The following is a 25,885-nucleotide window of genomic DNA, read 5'->3' as shown; positions in this document are numbered from 1 at the left end:
GAGAATTGAAAAACGTGTTTGTCCGTTCCCTTTATGAACTGATTTAGCCAGATTTATCAGGTTAAATAATATTCTAAGAAAGAGAGATATATTTCTCTAAGACATATCCACAAAAAAGAAAGAAAGAAAGAAAGAAAGAAAGAAGAAATATCCACCAAGTGACTTTGTCTGTAAAGAGAACATTCATTTGATGGGGAGTATTTATGTTTGATGACATTGGGGGCATGCTTCAGGGTTTGTTTTAAATAGGTCGTTTCTTAAGTGGATGTAGATATGTATCTATCCCCCCAGAATGTAAGCTCCATGGAAGCAGGGAATTGGCTTTTCCCAGCTATATCCTCAGAGCCTGTCACTTTGCAAGAGTTTAATAAATGTTTTGAATAAACACAGATATAAATATAGAGATAACAGTGTAATAAATTGTTCTTTAAAAAATTAAGGTATTACAATTACTAAATCACAGCCAAGTGGAGTTTATCCCAGAAATGCAGGGCTAGTTTAACATTCGGATATTAAAATAATTTACCATATTAATAAGCTTAAAAAGAAAAAAAGCATGATCATCTGCAAAAATGCAGAAAAATCTTTTGACAAAATCCAACATTAACTTGTGTATAAAAGGGAACTTCTTTAACTTGATAAAGGCTTCTACAAAAACCCTACAGTTAACATCATACTTACTTGTGAAAGACTAAATGCTTTCTCCCTGAGATCTGGATTAAAACAAGAACGCTCTCCCCTAGAGGTTCTAGCCAGTGTAATCAGGTAAGGAAAAAAATCATACAAATCAGAAAAGAAGAAGTAAAACTGTCCTTATTTACATATGACATTATCATCTATATAGCGAAAATCCAAATGATATTATCATCTAGAGAACCTAAATAAATCCTCTACAAATAAGCCATGATAACTAATGTGATTTTAGGAAGACTGCAGGATACAAAATCAATACTCAAACATTAATTGTATTTTTATACACTGGTAATGAACCATCAAAAATTAAAAATTTGAAAGTACTATTTACTAGAACACCAAAAAATGTGAAAGACTTAGAGACACCTATCACAAGAAGCAAAAGCCCTGTACACTGAAAGGTAAAAATATCAGTGAGAAATTAATGACCTAAATAGATGGAGAGATATACTGTACTTATGAGGTAAAAGACTTTATATGGCAGACACCAAATTCTCATAATACTGATTTACAGTTTTGGCACAATTCCAATCAAAGTCAGAGCAGGCTTATCCAAGACAAAAGATACAATATCCACATGGGAAAGAAAAACCTAGAATGGTCAAAAACTATTTTGAAAAAGAAAAAAAAAGTTGAAAGCACTAATTTCAAGGCTAATTACAAAGCTACAGTAATCAAGACAATGTGGTATTGGTGTAAAGATAAGTCATACAGATCAATAGAACAAAATAGAGAGTTCAGAAATGGAGTCACACATATTAGGACAGGTGATTTTTGACAAAGCTGCAAAAACCATCCAGTGGAGAAAAGACAGTGTCTTCAGCAAATGGCACTGGAACACTACACGCAAATGAACTCCAATCCATACTTTGTGCAGAGAAAAAAATTATCTCAATAAAGATCATCTAGTTATAAAACTCCTAGAAAAAAAGTGGCCCAAACTTGGGTTAAATTCAAAACCAAAATCATGACCCACAAAAGAACAAACTGATAAACTGGATTTCCTCAAAATTAAAAACTTCTGCTTTTCTAAAGACAGTGTTAAGAGAATAACACTTAATATTTCATAGACTGGGAGAAAATATTTGCAAATCACATATCTGATAAAGGACTAGTATGCAGAATATATTAAGAGCTCTGAAAACTCTGAAATAAGAAAACAAACAGCACAACTAAAAAATAGATCAAAGATATGGACACTTCACCAAAGAAGATATGTATACAAATGGAAAAAAATACATGCAAATATACTCAACATCTTTAGTTATTAGGTAAATGCAAATGAGATATCACCACACATGTTTTAGAATGGTTAAGGTAAAAAGACTAGCCATATCATCTATCCATGAGGATGTGGAAAAACTGGAACTTTCCCTCACTGCTCGTTGGAATGTAAAATGGTGCAACCACTTTGTAAAACACTGTGGCAGTTTCTTAAAAAGTTAAACATACACCTGCCATATTATTTAATCATACCATTCCTAGGTATTTACCCAAGCAAATAAAATCATATGTCCATACAAAGGCTTGTATATGTATATGTATATGTATATGTATATGTATATGTATATGTATATGTATATGTATATGTAATAGCCCTACACTGAAAAAGACCCAAATGCCCATCAACAGGTGAATGGATAAACATGTGCAGTATATCCATATGATGAAATATTACTCTAGAATAAAAGGGAATTAACTATTGATGTATACAACAACATAGATGAATTCCAAAATCATTATACTGACTGAAAGAAGTCAGACTCCCCCCAAAACGCATATACTCTTTGAATTACATAAAGTTCTAGAAAATTGCAAACTGATATAGTGAGAGAAAGCAGATCGGTGGTGGTCTGGTAGGTGGAGGTGGGGGAGGTGCTGGAGGGAGGTGTTAAAAAATGCATCTTTATGTGAGTCACCTTTAGGAAGTGATGGATATGTTCATTATCTTGATTATGGTGATGGTTCCATGGATTTTTAATTTGTCAATACATATCAAATTGAATACTTTAACATGTACATTTTATTGTATGTCAATTATACCTCAATAAACTTGTTAAAAGTGACTAAGAAAAAAAGCACACTTTAAAAGATACAGTAATGTCCTTACTAGTAGTTGGATAAAAGCAGTAACATCCTAATGATCATCTTTTTTCATTAATTTAAAGAGTAAGGTATTTAATGAGTTACTCTTTACAAGTTACATTAACCTCTCTCAGTTTTGGTTTCCTTAATTATAAAATGGTAATGAAAACTCCCAGTTTGCAGGATTGTCATGATCATTGGCATCTGTTTTACTCATTGTTACACTCCTGGGGCCTAGCATAAAATGAGAATTTTATAAATAACTGTTAAATGAATGAAACCATGTGCAATATTAGCTAGCACAGTACCTGACTCATGGCTGAAATTCAATAAATTATAGCCAATAGCTGAATACAAAGAAGTGGAGAAGAGAACCCAACTTCGATTCCCTCTGGAATCTGGAATTTGGCCTTTGCAGGCCCAAATACATAAAAACATGAGATGTTTTAATACTGCTTAGAAAGTGTCCATAAAAATATAGTGATTCCTTTGTTTGTTGGTTGGTTGGTTTTTAGCATGAGGTCTTGAGTTGTATCTATGAAACACACAGCTTCAAAGTGAGTTTTGCCCAAGCTGGGTATTAGATATATATATTTCTGAGATATTCTATCATTTAACTGAACATTCAACAACTTATAAATGGAAATCCTTTTGATAAGGCAAATATTTGGTAAGTACTTCAGTTTCTAGTGATTCTTGTACATTTCCATTATGCATTGCTCTCAGGGTGGGATATTCATGCATACCTTTAATAGCTTTGACATTTATATGTGTACCCTTCAATTATTTCAACAAAGGTGTATGGGTTGAGATAGGTTAAAAAGTCAATTGTTATTTCTCTACTCTGTTTTATGGTGGTGCTGTACAAATATTAATTTTTCTATTATGTTCTGATTGGGAATGGTAATTTATTTCTTACATTTCATAACTTATTTTGCTAGAGTTGAGATATGTTCCATTTTATACAACTATTCTTTGAGCACATGCATACTTGTTTTGTAAAAATTTTTTAATGAGTTTTCAAACATATATAAATGTACTCAATAAATGTTTATGAAACTAAGCTGAACTGAATCCTGTGAAATCTTTGTGTGTATATAGGCAATTTTAATGTGTTGGCTGTAGTTATTAGAGCCATTATGAAGTTCCATATTGGAGAGTTTGAGTTTCTGTATTCTTTTACAAATCAGACTATCTTAGCAACCGTCTAGCTCACTGTAGACATAAGGAACCACTAATACTCAAACTATTACATGCCTTTTTAAAAATGTTTTTTAATTTATTTATTTTGAGAGAGGGAGAGAGAGAGAGAATGAGCGGGGGGAGGGGCAGAGAGAGGGAGGCAGAGAGGATCCTAGCAGGCTCCACACTGTCAGTGCAGAGCCCATCTCGACTTAAACTCACCAACCCAACCCTGAAATCATGACCTGAGCTGAACCGAGGAGTCAGCCACTCAACTGACTGAGCCACCCAGGGACGCCCTCATGCCTTTTTAATAAGCAAAGGCAGTTACCTTGTGCTTTGTAAAGGAGATGGTCCTCACTCAGGCTGATCTTGGTTGGGCAGTGGTCTAAACTTGTTTCACCTTTAGACAGCCTTATCTTTTGGGAGAACATATAAGAAGATTATTTCTATATATCCTGTGGGTGATTTATTCTTGTTTTTCCCTTCTGCCCCCAGATGGCTGTTTTCCACCTCCCTCCCCTTGTCCCTTTTCCATTCTCTTTCAGATTTCTGGTTGCTTTTCCCCAGGGATAGTGTCTAAACCACAGTTTCTAAAACCTTGTGACCCAAGGGTGCTTGTCCAGGAGCTCCTTTCCAAATCCCAGGCTCGTGTGTTTAATTTCTGAAAATATTGTGTATTCTGTTTCATAATATATCCTTTTTGGTTTTAATATAAAATAAGGGCTTATTCTCCTGTTTCCTAAGTCTTTCAGTTAAACGAACCTCCAGAAGGTTGTGTGGGGTCTTTTCATCTGCCTGGCACTGCTGAGTCCATTTGGGGACACACATGCCCCTGAGCTCCAGAAGTGGCCCTGAGTCTGCACCAGAACAGGATATTTTTCCCTCACAGCATCTGCCCCACGTTTCTCCATCATGATGTTTGTCTACATGCTTACAATTACTCAGGTGAGTCTTTGCACATTTCTTTTAAAACTATTTATAGCTCAAGTAAATCCTACCACAGAAAATTCCTAACCCTCTCTTTCTAATTTCTAATCCCTAATCCCAGCTACTTCAGGAATATTCTCACCCCTCTGTGCTCTCTCTTCCATTTGGAGCAAATATATAATAATGTAATGTAATGTAATGTAATGTAATGTAATGTAATGTAATGTAATGTAATGTAATAATGACACTTGTACAACAAAGGGAAAAAAGTATTAAGTTTGGAATTAGAACTACACATTCTAAAAAAGGAAAGTCATCAATATCGGAAGCTCATTCATACTTTCCATACATATTCCATCCACAGCCATATCTTTCTCAAATTAAAATTGCTTTTCTTCAAGCTCTGCTTTTCAAGAAAAGTGCAAGAAATTTCTCTTTCAATTACTTTCAGTTTTGTTTGCTCATGGGTATTAAAATACTGTTTCCTACTAGATGTGAAACATGCAGAATTTTGCCTACATTAGGGGCAAAATTAGCATTTCTAGCTAACGGGAGAGCCTACTGATTTACAGAGAACTGCTCATGCACATGAATAGTTATTATACAAATCATTGATAAGTTGCAGCTTGCTAATACATGAACAAATGTCAATCTTGAGTTCACAAAAATTGTGATTTTGGACTTGACCTAAGCAGGCATCATAATAATCCTCAGTGAAAGAATCAGTTGGTTAAACGAATACGTAAATTATAAAGTCTTATGCTAATTTGAGCTCCTCCACTTTTAGAGTGTGTGTATATATGTATGCAAATGCATGTACACAATGCGAAGTATATATAAGCTAATAGAATGGACTAAACTGCGTGTTACTCACCTTAAAGAGGGGTTTCCAGGAGAGATCTAGATGCAAAAAAGTAGATGGCACATCAAAAGGAATTTCAATACTTTCTTCTTTCTTTTTCTCTATTGGTGGTGGGGTTAAAGCTTTCTGTGATCTGATATCCCAAAAACATATTGTGCTTTAAAAAAATTCACATGTTATTTAATATAAATAAGAGGTATAGCCTGAGAACTACCATACTTCCTGCTGTTACACATTAGCAATGTAATCATGGCTGTATTTTAATACCTCTGAAAGTAAGATTTTTGTGAAATGCCACTGTTTTGCATCTTATAGAAAATTATACAGTTTATAAGGTTATTTCATGACTTTGCTAGTATTAACACGAATATTATAGGAGAATTGAGTTTGGAGACTGACACCATCTTTTTTTTAACATAACAACTTTATTGAAATCTAACTCATATAGCACAAAATTCACCTATTTAAAGTACACAATTCAGTGGTTTTCAATTTTTCACAGTCAATTTTAGAAGATTTTTGTCACCCCAAAAAGAAATCTTGTACAGATTGGCAGTCACTCCTCATTGCCCCCAGCCCCTCCCACCAGCCCTAGATAACTACTCATCCACCTCTTGTCTGTATAGACTTGTCTCTTCTGGACATTTCACATAAATGGAATCAGAATATGTGGCCTTTTGTGACTGGCTTCAGTCATTTAGCACATTTTCGAAGTTCATGTCAGTACACCATTTCTTTGTATTGCCAAATAATATCCCATTGTATGGAATATACCACAGTTTATTTATCCATTCACCAGTTGATGGACTATTATGAAGAATGCTGCTCTGAACATTGGTGTATAAGTTTTGTGTGGATTCCTGGGTACATTTCTCTTAGGTATACACTGAGGAGTGTAATTGCTGTGTTATATGCTAACTTCTGGGTTTGATCTTTTGAAGAACTGCTAGATTATTTTCCAAAGCAACTGCATCAGTTTTACGTTCCCATCAGCAATGTGTGAGGATTCAAATTACTCCACATCCTTGCCAACACTTGCTACTTTTAGTCTTTTTTATTACAGCCATCCTAGTGGGGGAAGTGGTGTCTCATAAAAATTAATTTAGATTTGGGGCACCTGGGTGCCTCAGTCGGTTGAACCTCTGACTTCAGCTCAGGTCATGATCTCACAGTTCGTGGGTTCCAGCCCCATGTTGGACTTTGTGCTGACAGCACAGAGCCTGCTTTGGATTTTCTGTCTCCCTCTCTCTCTCTGCAACACCCCCCCCCCATAAATAAACATTGAAAAAAAATTTAAGGGGCGCCTGGGTGGCACAGTCGGTTAAGCGTCCGACTTCAGCCAGGTCACAATCTCACGGTCCAGGAGTTCGAGCCCCGCGTCAGGCTCTGGGCTAATGGCTCAGAGCCTGGAGCCTGTTTCCGATTCTGTGTCTCCCTCTCTCTCTCTGCCCCTCCCCCGTTCATGCTCTGTCTCTCTCTGTCCCAAAAATAAATAAATGTTGAAAAAAATTAAAAAAAAAAAAAGAAAAAAATTTAAAATTGATTTAGATTTACATTTGCATGTGCTTTGGAAGTAATATGTAGGAAATCACTCTCTAATCCAAGGTCATGAACATTTATGCTTATGTTCATTAATGTTTTCTTCTAAAAGCTGCATGGTTTCACATCTTACATTTAGATCTTTGTTCCATTTTCAGCTAATTTTTGTATAAGGTGTGAGGTAAGGGTCCAACTTCATTCTTTTGCTTGCACATATTCAGCCAAATGTCTCAGCACCATTTGTTGAAAAGATTAGTCTTTTTCCATTAAATTGTCTCAGTACTCTTGTTGCAAATCAGTCATCCATAGACATATGGGTTTATTTCTGTACTGTATGATTTCTGTGTCTGTCTTTATGCCAGTGTCAGTACATCTGTCTCTATAGTTATAACTTTGAAGAAAGTTCAGAGATCAGGAAGTGTGAGTCCTCCAACTTTGTTTTTTATCAAGATTGTCACTTTGGCTATTTTAGGTCTCGTTGTGTTTTGTTTTGTTTTTGCAATCTTTTTTTTTTAATTTTTAATTTTATTTATTTATTTATTTTTAAATTTACATCCAAATTAGTTAGCATATAGTGCAACAATGATTTCAGGAGTAGATTCCTTAGTGCCTCTTACCCATTTAGCCCATCCCCCCTCCCACACCCCCTCCTCTAACCCTCTATTTGTTCTCCATATTTATGAGTCTCTTATGTTTTATCCCTCTCCCTGTTTTTATATTATTTTTGTTTCCCTTCCCTTATATGCATCTGTTTTGTCTCTTAAAGTCCTCATACAAGTGAAGTCATATGATATTTGTCTTTGACTGACTAATTTCACTTAGCATAATACCCTCCAGTTCCATCCACGTAGTTGCAAATGGCAAAATTTCATTCTTTTTGATTGCCAAGTAATACTCCATTGTATATATATACCACATCTTCTTTATCCATTTATCCATTGATGGACATTTGGGCTCTTTCCATACTTTGGCTATTGTTGATAGTGCTGCTATAAACATGGGGGTGCATGTATCCCTTCAAAACAGCACACCTGTATCCCTTGGTTAAATACCTAGTAGTGCAATTGCTGGGTCGTAGGGCAGTTCTATTTTTAGTTTTTTGAGGAACCTCCATACTATTTTCCGCAGTGGCTGCACCAGCTTGCATTCCCACCAACAATGCAAAAGAGATCCTCTTTCTCTGCATCCTCGCCAACATCTGTTGTTGCCTGAGTTGTTCATGTTAACCATTCTGACAGGTGTAAGGTGGTATCTTATTGTGGTTTTCATTTGTATTTCCCTGATGATAAGTGAAGTTGAGCATTTTTTCATGTGTCAGTTGGCCATCTGGATGTCTTTGGAGAAGTGTCTATTCATGTCTTTTGCCCATTTCTTCACTGGATTATTTGTTTTTTGGGTGTTGAGTTTGATAAGTTCTTTATAGATTTTAGATACTAACCCTTTATCTGATATGTCGTTTACAAATATCTTCTCCTCTTCTGTCCATTGCCTTTTAGTTTTGCTGATTGTTTCCTTCGCTGTGCAGAAGCTTTTTATTTTGATGCGGTCCCAATAGTTCATTTTTGCTTTTGTTTCCCTGGCCTCTGGAGACGTGTTGAATAAGAAGTTGCTGCGGCCAAGATAAAAGAGGTTTTTGCCTGCTTTCTGCTTGAGGATTTTGATGGCTTCCTGTCTTACATTTAGGTCTTTCATCCATTTTGAGTTTATTTTTGTGCATGGTGTGAGAAAGTGGTCCAGGTTCATTCTTTTGCATGTCGCTGTCCAGCACCACTTGCTGAAGAGACTGTCTTTATTCCATTGGATATTCTTTCCTGCTTTGTCAAAGATTAGTTGGCCATACATTTGTGGGTCCATTTCTGGGTTCTCTGTTCTGTTCCATTGATCTGAGTGTCTGTTCTTGTGCCAGTACCATACTGTTTTGATGATTACAGCTTTGTAGTATAGCTTGAAGTCTGGGATTGTGATGCCTCCTGCTTTGGTTTTCTTTTTCAAGATTGCTTTGGCTATTCGGGGTCTTTTCTGGCTCCATACAAATTTTAGGATTATTTGTTTTAGCTCTGTGAAGAATGCTGGTGTTATTTTGATAGGGATTGCATTGAATGTGTAGATTGCCTTGGGTAGTATTGACATTTTAACAATATTTGTTGTTCCTATCCAGCAGCATGGAATCTTTTTCCATTTTTTTGTGTCTTCTTCAATTTCTTTCATAAGCTTTCTATAGTTTTCAGTGTATAGGTTTTTTACCTCTTTGGTTGGATTTATTCCTAGGTATTTTATGGTTTTTTGTGCAACTGTAAATGGGGTTGATTCCTTGATTTCTCTTTCTGTCGCTTCATTGTTGGTGTATAGGAATGCAACCAATTTCTGCACATCGATTTTATATCCTGCAACTTTGCTGAATTCATGATTCAGTTCTAGCAGTTTTTTTGTGGAATCTTTAGGGTTTTCCATATAGAGTATCATGTCATCTGCGAAGAGTGAAAGTTTGACCTCCTTCTGGCCAATTTGGAGTGAAAGTTTGACCTCCTCTTGCCTTTTATTTCTTTGTGTTGTCTGATTGCAGAGGCGAAGACTTCCAATACTATGTTGAATAACGGTGGCAAGAGTGGACATCCCTGTCTTGTTCCTGACCTTAGGGGAAATCTCTCAGTTTTTCCCCATTGAGGATGATATTAGCATTGGGTCGTTCATATATGGCTTTTATGATCTCGAGGTATGATCCTTCTATCCCTACTTTCTTGAGGGTTTTTATCAAGAAAGGATGCTGTATTTTGTCAAATGCTTTCTCTGCATTCTATTCTATTGAATTCTATTGAGAGGATCATGTGGTTCTTGTCCTTTCTTTTATTGATGTGATGCATCACGTTAATTGTTTTGCAGATATTGAACCAGCCCTGCATACCAGGTATAAATCCCACTTGGTCGTGGTGAATAGTTTTTTTAATGTATTGTTGGATCCGGTTGGCTAATATCTTGTTGAGGATTTTTGCATCCATGTTCATCAGGGATATTGGTCTATAGTTCTACTTTTTAGTGGGGTCTCTGTCTGATTTTGGTATCAAGGTAATACTGGCTTCATAGAATGAGTTTGGAAGTTTTTCTTCCATTTCTATTTTTTGGAACAGCTTCAAAAGAATAGGTGTTAACTCTTCCTTAAATGTTTGGTAGAATTCGTCTGGAAAGCCACCTGGCCCGGGACTCTTGTTTTTTGGGAGATTTTTGATTACTAATTCAATTTCCTTATAGGTTATGGGTCTGTTCAAATTTTCTATTTCTTCCTGTTTCTTTTTTTTTTTTTTTTCAATGTTTATTTATTTTTGGGACAGAGAGAGAGCATGAACGGGGGCGGGGCAGAGAGAGAGGGAGACACAGAATCGGAAACAGGCTCCAGGCTCTGAGCCATCAGCCCAGAGCCTGACGCGGGGCTCGGACTCCCGGACCACAAGATCGTGACCTGGCTGAAGTCGGACGCTTAACCGACTGCGCCACCCAGGCGCCCCTATTTCTTCCTGTTTCAATTTTGGTAGTGTATATATTTCTAGGAATTTGTCCATTTCTTCCAGATTGTCCATTTTATTGGCATATAATTATTCATAATATTCTCTTATTATTGTTTTTATTTCTGCTGTGTTGGTTGTGGTCTCTCCTCTTTCATTCTTAATTTTATTTATTTGGGTCATTTCCTTTTTATTTTTGATCAAACTGGCTCATTGTGGTTTTAATTTGCATTTCCCTCATAGGTAATGTTGAACACCTTTTCATGTGTTTATTGGCCATTTTCTATTTTGGGAGGAGAAATGTCTATTGGTAATCTGCTCACTTTTACATTGGGTTTTTTTGACTTTTTGTTGTTGAGTTGTAAGAATTTTTCATATTCTGGATAGAAATTTCTAATCAGATATATGATTTGCAAATATGTTCTTCCATTCTGTGGGCTGTCTTTTTTTAACTTTTCGATAGTGCCTTTTGAAGCACAAAAATTTTGGTGAATTTCCATTTACCTTTTTTCTTTTATTGCTTATGTTTTTGGTGTCATGTACAAGAGATATGATATATAAATATATATTATAAATATATAATATATAATGTAAATTAATATATCATATAAATATATGTCTATTTACACAGTCAATGTTGGATTTAATGTGCTTTGTGCATAGTAAGCATCCAATAAAGGTTATTTCTCATCTTTTTTCTCCTTCCTTACAGATTGACTATAAAAATCAAATGAGATAATGTATGCGAAAATTCTTTATAATGTTCCACACATTGTATATAAAGTATTATTTTTAGTGTAATGAACTTGGTAACACATTTATAATGATACTTGTACACTATTTTAGTATAAAAGTGCCTTTGTGTTAATTATGTGAAAACATGTGTTGAGGATGGCAAAGAATATGCTGTATTAGCTCCCTAATTTCTATCACTGAGGTTATGAAGAAACTGATTAATAAATTTAAGACATTATTAAAGAATTTAGATGTGTAAGTTAAAGTATTTAGATAAACAGATAGTAATTCAAGTAAGACTAACAAAACATATTCATTTATGTGACTTAATATTAATCATTTATTCATCTTAATAATGAACAGTTAAAATTCATGAAAGTATTAATCATTTTTATGTTGTCAAAATATAAATCCTTGGAGAACACCACAAATGACACAAAAAAAATCTGCTTTAAACTATAACTATAGTTGTTTTAAAACTGTTTTTCCAAATTACAAAGATCTTCTTAAATCTCATTTATAGCATTAATTTGCATTATCCATGAAATGATTTTGCTAAATACATGTAACTTCAGTTGGACTTTCTGCATGAATCAGTCACATATTCTTTTTCTTTTATTAATTTATTTTTTAAATTCCAACATAATTAATATATAGCGTTATATTAGGTTCATGTGTACAAAGTAGTGATTCAACAATTCTATACATTACTCAAGGCTCACTAGGATCAATGTGTTCTTAATCCCCTTCACCTAGTTCATCCATCCCCTCTCCCTCCTCCGCTCTGGTAACCATCAGTTTTTCTCTATAGTTAAGAGTGGTTTTTTGGTCTGTTTGTTTATTTGTTTGTCTCTTTTTTTCTTTGTTTTGTTTCTTAAATTCCACACGAGTGAAATCATATGATAATTGGCTTTCTCTGACTGACTTATTTCACTTAACATTATGCCTTCTAGATCCATCCATGTTGTTGCAAGTGGCAAGATTTCATTCTTTTCTAGTAGCTGTGTAATATCCCATTGTTTAGCCATATTTTTTATTAATGGAACCTTATTTTATTTTTTTAAAGTTTATTTATTTATTTTGAGAGAGCGAGAGTGAGTGTGAATAGGGAAGGGACAGAGAGAAGGAGAGAGACAGAGTTCCAAGCAGGCTGTGTACTGTCAACACAGAACCCAACTTGGGACTTGGTCTCATGAATCCTAAGATCATGACCTGAGCTGAAATCAAGAGTCAGATGCTTAACTGACTGAGCCACTCAGGCACCCTGGGACCTTATTTTCTCTTATTCTATATTATAAGTCCTTGGCATGGCTGAAGTATAAAGATTAGAACTGGTAAGTTTTCCAAATAACTAAAAGTTAGCTTTTCTAAATGCATAAACTTTTTAAAAACAACTTTTGAAGGAATTATTTCTAGACTCTTCTAGAATATTTCCAAATTCAAGGGCCATCATTATAACCAACAATCAAGGACCTGTGTCTTAAATATAAAACATGTAATATTTTAAGTCTGTTCAGTGCTTCTAGATGTTTTCCAAGGCTACCGAACAACAGTATAGCTTTGCATTTTGTTGTTTATAATCAATATCATACCATAAACACTTCTCTGTGAAATCATAACAATTTTAATTGTTGTGTAAATATTTCATATGACCCTACTGGTGGCCCTTTTGGGCAATAATCCCCCCACCCCTATGCCCTTTTACTTTTTTAGCAGGAACATTCTAATGGTCCTTTGGGGAACTGCCCTTCCCCATTGCATGCGGTCAGGTTGGAGTTGTCACTCAAGGTGCCCTACCATTACCTCCCTGGCCAAAGGGGTGAATTTGATGGAAAAGAAGTCATGTTAGAACTGATCCAATCAGATGGAAGGAGCTAGGCATTCATTCCAGCTACCCAAATCCATGGGGTTTTTTCTGAGGCCTGAGTCTGCTCTTTTTTTGATTCCACAGTATCATTACTTACTACCTATATATAGTATAGGATATTGGTGTATGTACACCTCACTATACGTATTGTGAGTTACTGGTAGATAATGTGTTTGCCTTCAAAGTCTCATTTTCTCTATCCATAAGTATTTTTCAGGGTAGTTGTAAATATAAAAATAGTTAACTTATTAGTATTGGCATAAACTTCCAATAAATTGATTTTATCCCCTTAAGTTAGCCATAGTCAATTTCTTTTGCTTGCAGTCACAGAACCTTACCCAATATGTGTCCACAGGATTAATCATGTCTCCCTGACCCTTTGCCCATGGCTGCTGTTAATGTTACATATACCTTCATCTTCCACTGCATAGCTGTCAACTTCTATGACTTAAAGTGTCATTTATTCTATTGGGGTTAAAGCTTTTTGGAATGGACAAGTTTTGCCAGTATTTGGATGCTAGATAAATAATATCACTCTTCATATTTCCTACTTCATTGTGAATTTTTAGTTTCAGAAATTGAGAGATGTGATTTTATTTAAATGAACATTCTCCGACATAGTTATCAAATTGTTTATTAAAAAAAACTTTTATAAATATGCAATAAAAATGTAAAACTTCTGGGGTGCCTGGGTGGCTCAGTCGGCTGAGCATCCAATATCAGCTCAGGTCATGATCTCATGGTTCATGGGTTTGAGCCCCACATCAGGCTCTGTGCTGACAGCTCAGAGCTTGGAGCCTACTTGGGGTTTTGTGTCTCCCTCTCTCTCTGTTCCTCCCCTGCTTGCACTCTGTCTCTCTCTCTCTCAAAAATAAATAAAGATTTAAAAAAATTTTTTTAAATGTAAAACTTTTCCACTTTCAAAAAGAAGCTTTCCCAATTAACTGTTGTAATCTTTGTGAGATAAAATTGAATGTAAATTTACAAATATGAGAATATAAAGAAGCAACATAACTATGGATAGTGTTATACAACATTAACAACCATGAAGCCTCGTTAATTCTTTTTACAACATATTTGTATCTATAAAAATATTTTTTCAACCAGCAATAATCTCTTCTGTCCTGTTATTATATCAGGTTTAATTGCTACAATAAAGATTATTTAAGGAACAGAAGAAGATAATGATTTTAGAAGCATCTAGGGAAAAAAAGGATATATAGTATGAAAACATTTTAGGTAATGTTTAAAATAAGACTGTGATACTGTGAATTGTAAGATACATAAATTTGATCTTCCTCCAGGATTCTAGCAGAGAGCTTCTAAAACCCTTGGAATTTCCTAGATGTTTGAGGGTAGTAAAGATGCCTTTTGTTATGTTAATGAGGTGACCTTTGGAAAACACCTAAGGATGGAGGCTGGTTGCCAGTGGAGGCAACCTTGCTATTAGAGAGTTGGAATTTTCAGTTCACCCTCTGACTTCCGGGGCGGGGAGAGGTGCGGGAGTTCAGTCACCAATGGCCAATTATTCTATCAATGGTATCTGTGTAATGATGCCTCTGTAAAACCCCAAGAGGACAGGCTGCAGAGTTTCCTGGTTGGTGAACACATGGAGACTGGGGACAGTGAGCACCAGAGACGGCATGGCAGCTCCTAGCTTTTTCCCCATACCTTGCCGTAAGCATCTCTTCCTGACTGGGCCAATCTGAATGTTGGCTGACTGTTCCTGAATTACATCCTTTTATAATAAGCCAGTAATCTAGTAAGTAAATTGTTTCTCTGAGTTCTGTGACCTGCTCTAGCATATTAATCCAACCTGAAGAGGGAATCTTGGGAACTTCCAATCTACAGCAAGTCAGTCAGAAGTACAGGTAACAACCTGGGCTTGTGACTGGCATCTGAGGTGGCAGGGGAAAGGGGGTGGCGAGGGTGGGGGGTGGAGAGAGCAGTCAGGTAGGACTGAACCTTAACCTGTGAATCCGGGCAGATAGTGTCAGAAGTGAATTGAGTTGTAAGACACCCAGCTGGTGTCCAGAGCATTGCTTGCTAGAACTGTGGGGAAACCTTCCTCCCCACCCCCACCCCCTCCATGTTGAATTGACCCATGAACACTAACAAAGACCTACCAATCAGCTGAACATGTGACAAGTTGACAGCATATTCCACTTCGATTCTCAAAGACAGAACCCATTCTGTTAATCTGTTTTTTAAAAACATAAGAAGTAAATTCCGTGTACCTAGAACAGTAATGACTTTTCTCATAGCTTTTTACTCTTTAAATATCTTCAGGTTTTAATTTTTATTAAAGGAATATAACACTGTCACAGAAATTTGGAGAATAGATTTTAAAATAAAATATTATTCTGCCATACATTTTTTCCAGTCTTTTTTCACAGAAACATTTTTACATAGTTTTAATTAGCATGCGTAAAAATTTCTGTCCTTAGATTTTTCAGTTGATATCATTTGAACATTTTCCTGTGTACTCATAAATCATTTTAATAGTCTTATATAGATGGTGTATCATAATTTGATGATCCATTATAATTAGAATCATAGGCTCTTTTGTTTTTTACTATTAATGGTGGAATGAAACAGGAGGTTTTATGAGATTGTTAAGCAGATAAGGTCAGTGGAGAAGACACTTAGTGTTACATTAGATACCCACAGCCACCTAGCACAGTTAATGGCTCCTCAGGGTCCTAGAAGGTCCCAAATTCCAAGCAGCTAGCTTTGAAACGAGGTGAAAGGTTGTGTGGCAATCTATGAAAGTGCTGCTCTTGAATCCATAGGGAAACATGACTTTCCCCGGTTCCCTACTTTCCTGATGAGCAAAAAGTAAACAAAGGCAGGGGCTCTAACAGCAAATAAGCAGTGAGAGTAGGCGTGGGAGGAGGGAGACAGGTGCTGTATTGCTGCGGCCAGTAGACGGCACAGGAATTAAGACCCGGGAAAGCTGGCTGAGGCCACCACGGTCTGAACCCTCTCAGGTTCCCAACTGCTGCCAACTTCTACTCAGATCTGATAAGCAACCCAGAGTCTGTGCGCCTCTCCCTCTGCTGAACCTTCGCTGCGGTATGAAGTGCAGGGCGAGAGCCCAGAAGCGTGCTCGCCTGGGCTTTTATGTTTTAATGATTTTAAAAACAGCAACAACATAGTATAATATTATAGACATTTGGAAAGTAGGTTTTAAATTCAAATATAATTCTAACTATATTCTTTTCCAGTCTCTTTTCATGAATACATTTTGACACAGTTTGTTAAGATGTGCATATAATTTTGTATCTTGAGGCACGAGTTGGATTATTTCTTTTTTAAAAAAATATTTTTAATGTTTCTTTATTTTTGAGAGAGAGAGAGAGAGAGAGAGAGAGAGACAGAGCATGAGTGGGGGAGAGGCAAAGAGAGAGGGAGACACAGAATGTGAAGAAGGCTCCAGGCTTGGAGCTGTCAGCACAGAGCCTGATGTGCGGCTGGAACCCACGAACCATGAGATCATGACCTGAGCCGAAGTTGGACACTTAACCGACTGAGCCACCCAGGCGCCCCTGAGTTGGATTATTTCTTATGAATATGAATTCCCACAATTTGAATTGCTGTTCAAAACGTTGAAATTTGGATGATTTAAGAACCACATTGACTAATTGTATTCCAAAAGTTTTATGTTGAAACCAGCAATGTTAGAGTTTACTGGTTTCACCATTGTATCCTTTTTAATTTTTTTTTAAACGTTTATTTATTTTTGAGACAGAGAGAGACAGAGCATGAACGGGGGAGGGTCAGAGAGAGAGAGGGAGACACAGAATCGGAAACAGGCTCCAGGCTCTGAGCTGTCAGCACAGAGCCTGATGCGGGGCTCAAACTCATGAACCGTGAGATCATGACCTGAGCTGAAGTCGGACGCTTAACCGACTGAGCCATCCAGGCGCCCCTCACCATTGCATCCTTTTTAACACAGGGTATTATTATTTATTAAATTTATTATTTATTATTTATTACTTATTAAATTTTTATTGAAAAAATAGGTCCAGAATAGCATATTATTGTTGCCTTATAATTAATTTCTTTGATATTAAAAAGCCTGAACGATTTTCATGTTTATCTACTAATTGTATATAGTTAGTATACAGTATATTGTATATAGTTATATTGTATAGTATACAGTATATATTTTATTTACTGGAATTTTGTATTTACCGTATTTGAGACCAATATTTTCCATTTTGTTGTTTGTTTTTTATTTTTTAATTTAGAAATTTACACGTGTATGTTTTGAATTTCTTTCAACATTAATTAGCTTAGAAAACTGTCCTCGATCTAGAAATATGCTATTCTATGATATTCTATTTTGATGTATTACATTTTTCCTGTGATTTGCTATTTTTATTTAACTTTATAATCATCTGAATTAATTTGTGTATATGGTGTGAGCTGAAATGAAGTTGGGGCCGGGAGTTCCTTCATTACCATATGTTAAACTTCTATAGGTAATAGAAACTATCTGGGCTGTTTGTTTTGGTCCATTATGAGTCTTTTTTTTTTTTTTTTAATATTTATTTTTGAGAAACGCAGTGACAGAGTGAGAGCAGGGGAGGGGCAGAGAGAGAGGGAGACACAGAATCCAAAGCAGGCTCCAGGCTCTGGGCTATCAGCACAGAGCCCGACATGGGGCTTGAACTCACGAACTGTGAGATCATGACCTGAGCTGAAGCCGGGCGCTTAACCGACTGAGCCACCCAGGTGCCCCCATTATGAGTCTTAAAAGTATTGTTTGTTTGCATAATCCATTTGAATACATTGAAAGGCAAATTGCCTTTTATAACTTTACTTTCTCATCGTATGCTTTGATATTCTGAAAGTACATGGGAGACCCTCAGGGTCTCCGAGGGAGACATCTGGGGAGCTTACCAGTTTCCAAATTCACTGACACCAGACTTGGTGAGTCAGGTACAGAACTACGAAACCAAACTGCACTGCGGATGCTGGGCAGTCAGCTGGACTCACTCACTGAATGAGCAGTTCTCACCCACCAGTTCAAAGGTGACTTGGCAAAATAGCACATTATTATATGTCACAGCGCTTCAGAGTCGCCTGCTCCAACTAGCTGAAATCGTCACTTATTTTTTTATTAAAAAAATTTTTTTAATGTTTATTTATATTTGAGAGAGAGAGACAGATAGACAGAGCTTGAGCAGGGGAGGCGCAGAGAGCCAGAGAGAATCCGAAGCAGGCTCCAGGCTCCAAGCTGTCAGCACAAGAGCCCGACAAGGGGCTCGAACTCACAAACGGTGAGATCCTGACCTGAGCCGAACTCGGATGCCCAACTGACTGAGCCACCCAGAGGCCCCTGAAATCATGACTTTTAAACCCACAAAGGCTAAGGGCATAAAATATTTGCACTCTATTTTTACATATCAAACTCTTATCTTCTCCACTATTGTAGTATATCAATGTTGACACCATCTACATCATTCAGTGGTTTATAAACCATTGAAGTTGAAACTTTGGCCTTATTCTGATCTCCAAGTCAGGTATTGGCCAGGCAACACTGACACAACCATTTGACGCCTGCTTCCCGGTTATTTCATGATTTAAATGTAAATGAATTGTTGACTTGAATAAAATCTTTGAATGAAGATCTTCGGAGAATGTACAATCCAGCAGGAGAGAATTATGAAACCATCCAGACTCACCTCAAATGTGTCAGACAGCCAGTGTATATCTGTAATTACTTTCTTATGACCATTTTCTATTGAGGAGACTGCGCAGTGTCTGATATACATCGCTTCTTTATTACTGTCTGGTTCAAGGAGAAACATGGGCTGGAAAAACGTCAAGAGAATGTTACGTGCTGCTTTCACAGAGCTAATGAGTGAATTCATACTTTACTAGTTATTCCATCTACAACTAGTTAACTTGGAGAAATACTAGTTCAGAGAAAAACATAAATTCGTGTTTCTGCATATCCTATATTAAGGTAATAAGATTATGTACTTTCCCTTCAGCTTAATCTAAGCTTTCAAACTTAACAAGAATTATTGACCCACCCCCTACAGAATCAGTGAAATCCCATTTCCGAAGGAGTGTTTCGTGCACGCACAGAAGGCCACGTCCCGCCGTGTCTTGGTGAGAGGCCTGTTGCTGCTCAGGCTGAAGAGCTGGGGTAGAGCTGTGCAATATGGTGGGTCCGTACTGTGTCAGGAGCCGAGGAATCTTTCCTCAACCCTCTTGGCAGCATCCACAGCTTTGCAAAATCACAGAATATTATTATCAGAAAAACTGTAACCTCTTCGTTTCACACATGAGAAAATCGATGCTTGCTGGGGTGAGAGGGCCTGTCCAAACTCACAGGACTATCATCCGGAGCCTAGATGCATGGCCCTTCTGTCCCGTGCTCTCTCCACGACATCATTGTAGGCAAGTCACCTGGTCCCTTTATTTTATTTGACAACAAAAATAACCTACCATCCTCAGACAGACCATGAGACTTGTTTTACTGACTTCTTAAACAAGGGCCTACATAAAGGTGATTCAGAACATGTCCACAAACAGATGTGAAGGCGTGGGAAATAATACTTTTTCCTCCCACTCTGTTGAGACTTTGTTTAGCTTGGCAGTTCTGTTTGTGCTTTTTGATGAACTCCTGAATCGGAAAAACTTGTGAGGGAAAAGTTCTAAAAAGCTAACCTTGAGCGTGGCTTTTTTACTTCTGCTACCGCCTGTCTTGATGTTTTCTATGCGATCTGCATGTGCAGTAATATCCCACAGGACAATCTAAAACAGAAGTAAATGTTATTACAACATATTTCCAGGAAATAGCTAATTGGGTTTTAAAGATTTTTTAAGACATATTGGTATTGGCATACAATCCGATAAATCAATGACCCTGAAGGATAATCAAATTTAGCCTCTATTCTTAGTAAGTCAGCAACTTTTAATAGGGAAAAGAATGTTTTCTCCTCTAAAAAGTATTTTTAGCACTTTGATTTTGGTGCTTCTGCTTGTGTTAATAAAGGCTAGTAGTTTTTTTTTTTTTAACTCCAAGATGAACGGTATGTAATTTCCTCTGCTTTGGGAAGACTTCTTCCTCTGTCTTTGGGAAAGTGCTGTAATTGTGGGGAGAGATGCTTTACCTGTTCTTCAGAAGCACAGATACCCGATTGTCCAAAAAGGCTGGAAAATGATGATTTCTACTTAATTGAATATTCTAGCCAACTCCAAATTTGCGTATACACGGTTCATCATTTTTGGAAAAATGAGAATAAACTGGAATGTGCAACACTAAATTAGAATAATTTTCAATGATTAAAAGTCATTTCAACACACTACAATGTTAAAATGTCAGGATTACAGAATTGCGGGTTATTTTATTTTCATCATTTGCTTTTCTAAAATATTCTCTTTTTAAAAAGTTTTTATTTATTTCTTTAATCTCTATAATCTCTACACCCAACCTGGGACTCAAACTCACAATCCTGAGATCAGGAGTCCAGTACTCTTCTGACTGAGCCAGCCAGGCGCCCCTTTTCTAAAATATTCTTAAACAAAGTCGTATCACCTTCATAATGAGCAACTGAAAGCATTTCAGGATTTACAGGGCTCTGGGTCATCATTCCAACCACCAATTATTGTTGAACAAAACTGAGGGGGAAATTTTATTTTCCGGTTGTTTCGGTTTTGGATAAATGGTCATGGATGTTGTAGACATTTAAATTTTCAGTCACAAGGAAGTTTTCCTAGCCACACAACAGAAGACCATATGCCCTTAATGGTCACACTCACTGGGTCACAGTGAATTTAAATTATGATCATAAAACAACTTTAAGATTATTGTTTTGCTTTATTAGAGAAACAGGCAATTGGAAGACAGGATCTAAATTTCATATAACTTAGATAACTTGAAAGGAAAAGAAGAGAGGCTCCTAGGTGGCTCAGTCAGTTAAGTGTAGGACTTCAGCTCAGGTCACGATCCTATGGTTCGTGAGTTTGAGCCCTGCGTCAGGCTCTCTGCTGTCAGCACGGAGCCCGCTCCAGATCCTCAGTCCCCCTCTCTCTCTGCTCCTCTCCCCGCTCCTCTCTCTCAAACAATAAATTAAAATATTTTTTAAAGAAAGGAAAAGAAGAAAAAATCAAATATGGTATCAAATTATACATATGTCAGTTCAGTAATAAATATATGTTTTTCCAGTGAATTTCTGTTCAAATTCTGGACCAGTGCCTGACTGCTATCACCAGGGAAGTGTTAGAAGAGGACTCATAACCAAGAGGTATTAATATTAGCTTGTGTTTTTTGGTCTTCTGTGGAATCTTGTGCGACGTTCAGTTCTATTCCAACAATACAAACAGATTTGACCCGATTTTGTTGCAGTTATAAGTAGATTATCTGGGACACTGAGAGCCCTGATACCATGTCTGACACATCTGTATACCCCAGTTTTTGGCACAATATTGGCATGCTTTCCTTCTGCTAAATTGGCTCCTTATGTTTTTTTTTTTTTTTTAAACCTACCAATATTATCTTAATTAACAAATAGCTGGGGAAAAAAATCCATAAATACCTGCCCATTTATGCAGCCTCCAGCAATGATATTAGGGTCACTTGGACAGAACTTGAAGCAGAAGATGTCATCTGGGCTCTCCAGCATTAACTAAAGTAAACCCCCCAAATTCGAGAGAGAGTGAGAAAACCTATTAAGATCATAGTGAGAAAATAATATTGAGACAATCAAAAATTGAATTTTATAGCTATCTATAAGAAATGTAGACATAGAGTCTATTCCCAGAATCCTACCTCTGGACGGGAAACTGCTTTTGCTAAATTGTATTGTGCATGTTGGCTACGTGTATGAGAGAGCTATATTCTCAAGGGGCCCAGGTCTCCCCTTCCTCCACCTTCCATGGGTCATTGCTGGGAGATGTTTTAACTTTTTTATAAACAAAAAGACTAAGCTTAGTGTTTCTGAGAAATATGAAGGTAAGCTCTGTGAGGACAAGATATTTGTCTGTTTTGTTCCCCGCTGTCTAGCTGGCCTGGCACAGAGTGAGCACTCAAAAAGAAAATTCGTTGAATGAGAAAAAATAAAGGTGTTGGCCACTGATAATAGTTCAAATTTTAAAATAATACCAAACACACAAGGTGAACAAACTCAAGTGCCTGGAGGGTAAGAAGGAGGCCCTGTAAGGAATAGGTATATTAAATCTCTTTGGCACCTGTGTTAATATGTTACCACCAAGCAAAATCCTTGCATGGTTACTGTTCTTCTTTAAACAAAACCATCAGAAATATGGGGCCCTGGGGTGCCTGGGTGGCTCAGTCAGTTGAGTGTCCAACTTCTGCTCAGGTCATGATCTTGCAGTTCATGAGTTCGAGCCCCACGTCAGGCTCCGTGCTGACAGCTCAGAGCCTGGAGCCTGCTTTGGATTCTGTGTCTTCCTCTCTCTACCCTTTCCCTGCTCATGCTCTGTCTCTGTCTCTCAAAAATGAATAAACGTTAAAAAAAAATTTTAATAAAAAAGTTAAAAAAAAAGAAAGAAGGGGCCCAGAGGCCATTGGTTTGCCACCCCTGAGCTAAAGGTTTCAGACTGGAATTGGAGCTAATCATCTTTGTTTATTTGACACTCTGTGGATTCTTGAGAAAACTCTACTTCCAAAATAAATTAAAAAAAAAATTCTCCTATAGTTTTGATAGAACAAAGACAAAAGAAATCATTTGTATTATTTCTTTAATAAATAATTTGCTTGTTTTTTTAAAAAGCTAGTCTTTAAAATAGAGGAAAAGGTCCTTCTTTCCTCCTTTTTGCCTGAAAGTTCAGCCACGCTTCCACATTGTGGACTGGTGAGTAATTCTACTCCACTAGAAAATGTTAGAAAACCCCAGTGAGAGAATGGCATCATTTTTGTGGTAAGTAGGCTGACAAGAAAGAACCAGGGATCTGCTATTTTGACCTCTAGGTCTATAATAATTAAAGTACCCCAATCTATTATAGTAAAACTGCCTGAATTCAGATGAATTAGGGAAGAAGGAAGGGAGGAAGGCTAGGTTTTATTAGGGAAAGACTTAGTTATATAATACTTTATAGAAACAAAATATTATATTTAAGTACATTTAAAAAAAAACTTAATCTAACACTATAAAGCACCCTAAATAAAACTGTTTTTGAGCAGATGACGGAAACAGAACCCTGTGGGGCAAACCCAGGCCTCGGCCTTATTTGGGTTGATTTGTGCGTTTGGTTTGGTTTTAGTTGAACTATTTAAAAGTTGGGAGATTTCACTCAAAATTTCTGATCTGGATTCCTTTGACAAGTTCAACACCTGGCAACAAGAGAGCTGAAGAGTCGCTGTGCCCACAGATGGACTGTACGCTTTCTGGGGCCATGGTCCCCACCCCCGCCCCGCCCCCCTGTGTTTCCCACACAGGTACTCATTACCATCACCTACTGGTGATCCTCGGAACTGAGGAAATTCATGTGAAATTAAAATTTATTTGCATTTGAACAAATAGTGTTTAAAGGAAGCCCATAAAAGAGTTTGCTTTTTAAGAATGGTTTAACGTTCCTCTTAAAATCTTTTTTGAAAATAACATATTGATTTGTTCAATAAACTGACTGTAAACTTTAGTCTTGCTCAAATTGATGACAAATTCTGAATCGAAGAAAGCCTAATTCATAAGGGCTTACCATATTAAGTAACTATAAAGTACTTTGCAATTAAAACTGCTAAAGATAAACGTGAACATAGTATTTGATATTTTTAGACTATGTGGGCAACTCTCCTCAATTACCTGAGGATGTATGGGATCGGAGAAACTCCAGAAAAGAATTAGTGATGGCTGCAGCAATAATTTACCAGAAAAGTGGACTCTGTCTTCAAGGGAGAGTCTTACAGCCACTGACACAGCTATTAGCCCTGATTGAGACACAATTAGAAGTTAAAACCTGCAGCAACTGTACATGGAGAAATGTTTGTAGGTTTTATTGCTCTACATGGTCACTATTCATTTCCACTTTGATGAAACAAATATATTCAATAAGAGACCAAGAGTCTCTTTGAGCTCTACTGTGTAATACGGTGGCCAGTAGCCACATGTTGCTAATTTAGCACTTGAAAGGTGGTCAGTCCAAATTGAGATGTACTGTTAGTGTAAAATAAACAGTAAACTTCAAAGATATAGTAAGAAAAAATTTTTGTGTGTGAGAAAAAGGCCAATGTGGGAAGAGCAATAAAGAGGGAAAGGACATTTTTCTCTGCTTAGTTGCATTTGCACATGAGGCTACCCCCCTTGGCTGCTGAGTGATTTAAAGGAGGTGTGTTTGGGGTGCCTGGGTGGCTCAGTTGGTTCAGCAACCTACTTTGTAGCTCAGGTCATGATCTCAAGGTTCATGAGTTCAAGCCCCACATTGACTGGCTGCTGTCAGTGCAGAGCAGGCTTTGGATCCTCTGCCCCGCCCCTCTGTCCCTCCCCTGTTTGCACTCTCTCAAAAATAAGTAAACATAAAAAAAATAACAAAGGAGGTGTGTTTCCTCTCTTGCCCTGTAATCAGAGAGGAAGAGTATCAGGAGGAATGGAGCTAGCCTTGGGAGTCCCAAGAGGCTGAGGCAAATCCAGATTCAGCATTTCACCAGCTGGGTGACCTGAGACAGTCACTTCCCTGGCGTGAGCTTGGTTCTGTCCTTGTAGAGGCCACAGTGAGGTGCTGGGAGAACACAGGACTGCAGGATGCCAAGAAAGACCCCGGCAGGTGCACTCAGCAATTGGAAGTTGTCTTACTGAAACTGAGATACTTAGGTAGTGTGTAATTTTACATATAAAAGCAAAAGACTTTCCTTGCCCTCACCAAAGAGAACCACAGTCACGGTCATCTCACCATAGATAGTCGGATGCCATGAGATGGAAGTGACCATATTCTCTGTTAGGTTATGAAGGTCGGTAAAGGACTGGTACTCTTTCAGGTGGGTATCAGTTTTGTCTCCAAAGGTGCCTTCTTCTTCTGCCAGGCACTTCCAGTCATCAATAAATGTGTTCATGATTTCATTTTGCTGCAGGGCTATTTCAACACTATTTTGTTAGGACAAAACATACACACACACAAGATGTTGGATTATAGTATTCAATGATAGGTCTTTCGGCAGCTCCTCCTACTTCATCCATACAGAAAAAAACCAAAATATCCTCAATTATACTTGGTAACTAATGATTACCCCCATGTGAAATATGTGACTTAAGAGAAAGAAACCTCCTGTCTGTGTGTTACTCAAAACTTCTAGTGCCAGGATGTTGTTGGCTGATGGTCTGGAACACCTTCGCCATCTGCAGACGCTTCCCAGCCAAGGCTGTGCTCTCCCGGGCCAATGACTGAGCTGACAGCTGCAGGGACACCGTGCCTGCCAAGCTCTGCTTCCTGCAGGACTTCTCCAACAGGCTGGTTCCCCCTGGAGCTTCCTGCCGGGGTGGGCTACAACTTTGCTGAAGCTTTCCTTGCCCAATCCTGCTA

The 25,885-nt window shown here is 37.3% G+C and overlaps 1 protein-coding gene and 1 long non-coding RNA gene across 4 annotated transcripts in view; one reads left to right on the top strand and one right to left on the bottom strand.

Annotated features, from left to right (window-relative positions):
- DNAI3 (dynein axonemal intermediate chain 3) overlaps positions 1-25,885 on the bottom strand; it is an 86,353-nt gene that overhangs the window by 23,538 nt on the left and 36,930 nt on the right. For both annotated transcript variants that reach the window (XM_027058722.2, XM_015070394.3), the window contains exons 9-16: positions 25,259-25,449; positions 24,175-24,299; positions 21,949-22,038; positions 20,078-20,164; positions 19,084-19,212; positions 15,517-15,590; positions 5,765-5,909; positions 4,292-4,379 (exon numbers count right to left, since the gene is read on the bottom strand). In XM_027058722.2, coding sequence (XP_026914523.1) covers positions 4,292-4,379; positions 5,765-5,909; positions 15,517-15,590; positions 19,084-19,212; positions 20,078-20,164; positions 21,949-22,038; positions 24,175-24,299; positions 25,259-25,449 — 929 coding nt within the window. The remainder of the gene's footprint in view (positions 1-4,291; positions 4,380-5,764; positions 5,910-15,516; positions 15,591-19,083; positions 19,213-20,077; positions 20,165-21,948; positions 22,039-24,174; positions 24,300-25,258; positions 25,450-25,885) is intronic.
- The window catches only part of LOC113599278 (uncharacterized), a 71,509-nt gene that overhangs the window by 39,349 nt on the left and 6,275 nt on the right, over positions 1-25,885 (top strand). For both annotated transcript variants that reach the window (XR_003420070.2, XR_008295012.1), the window contains 2 exons: positions 4,716-4,908; positions 21,579-21,657. This is a non-coding gene — a long non-coding RNA (uncharacterized LOC113599278). The remainder of the gene's footprint in view (positions 1-4,715; positions 4,909-21,578; positions 21,658-25,885) is intronic.

The sequence above is a fragment of the Acinonyx jubatus genome, chromosome C1, assembly GCF_027475565.1.
Source record: "Acinonyx jubatus isolate Ajub_Pintada_27869175 chromosome C1, VMU_Ajub_asm_v1.0, whole genome shotgun sequence".
Lineage (NCBI taxonomy): Eukaryota > Metazoa > Chordata > Mammalia > Carnivora > Felidae > Acinonyx > Acinonyx jubatus.
Note: the sequence above shows the minus strand (reverse complement) of the source record. Positions and strands in the feature narration are given on the sequence as shown.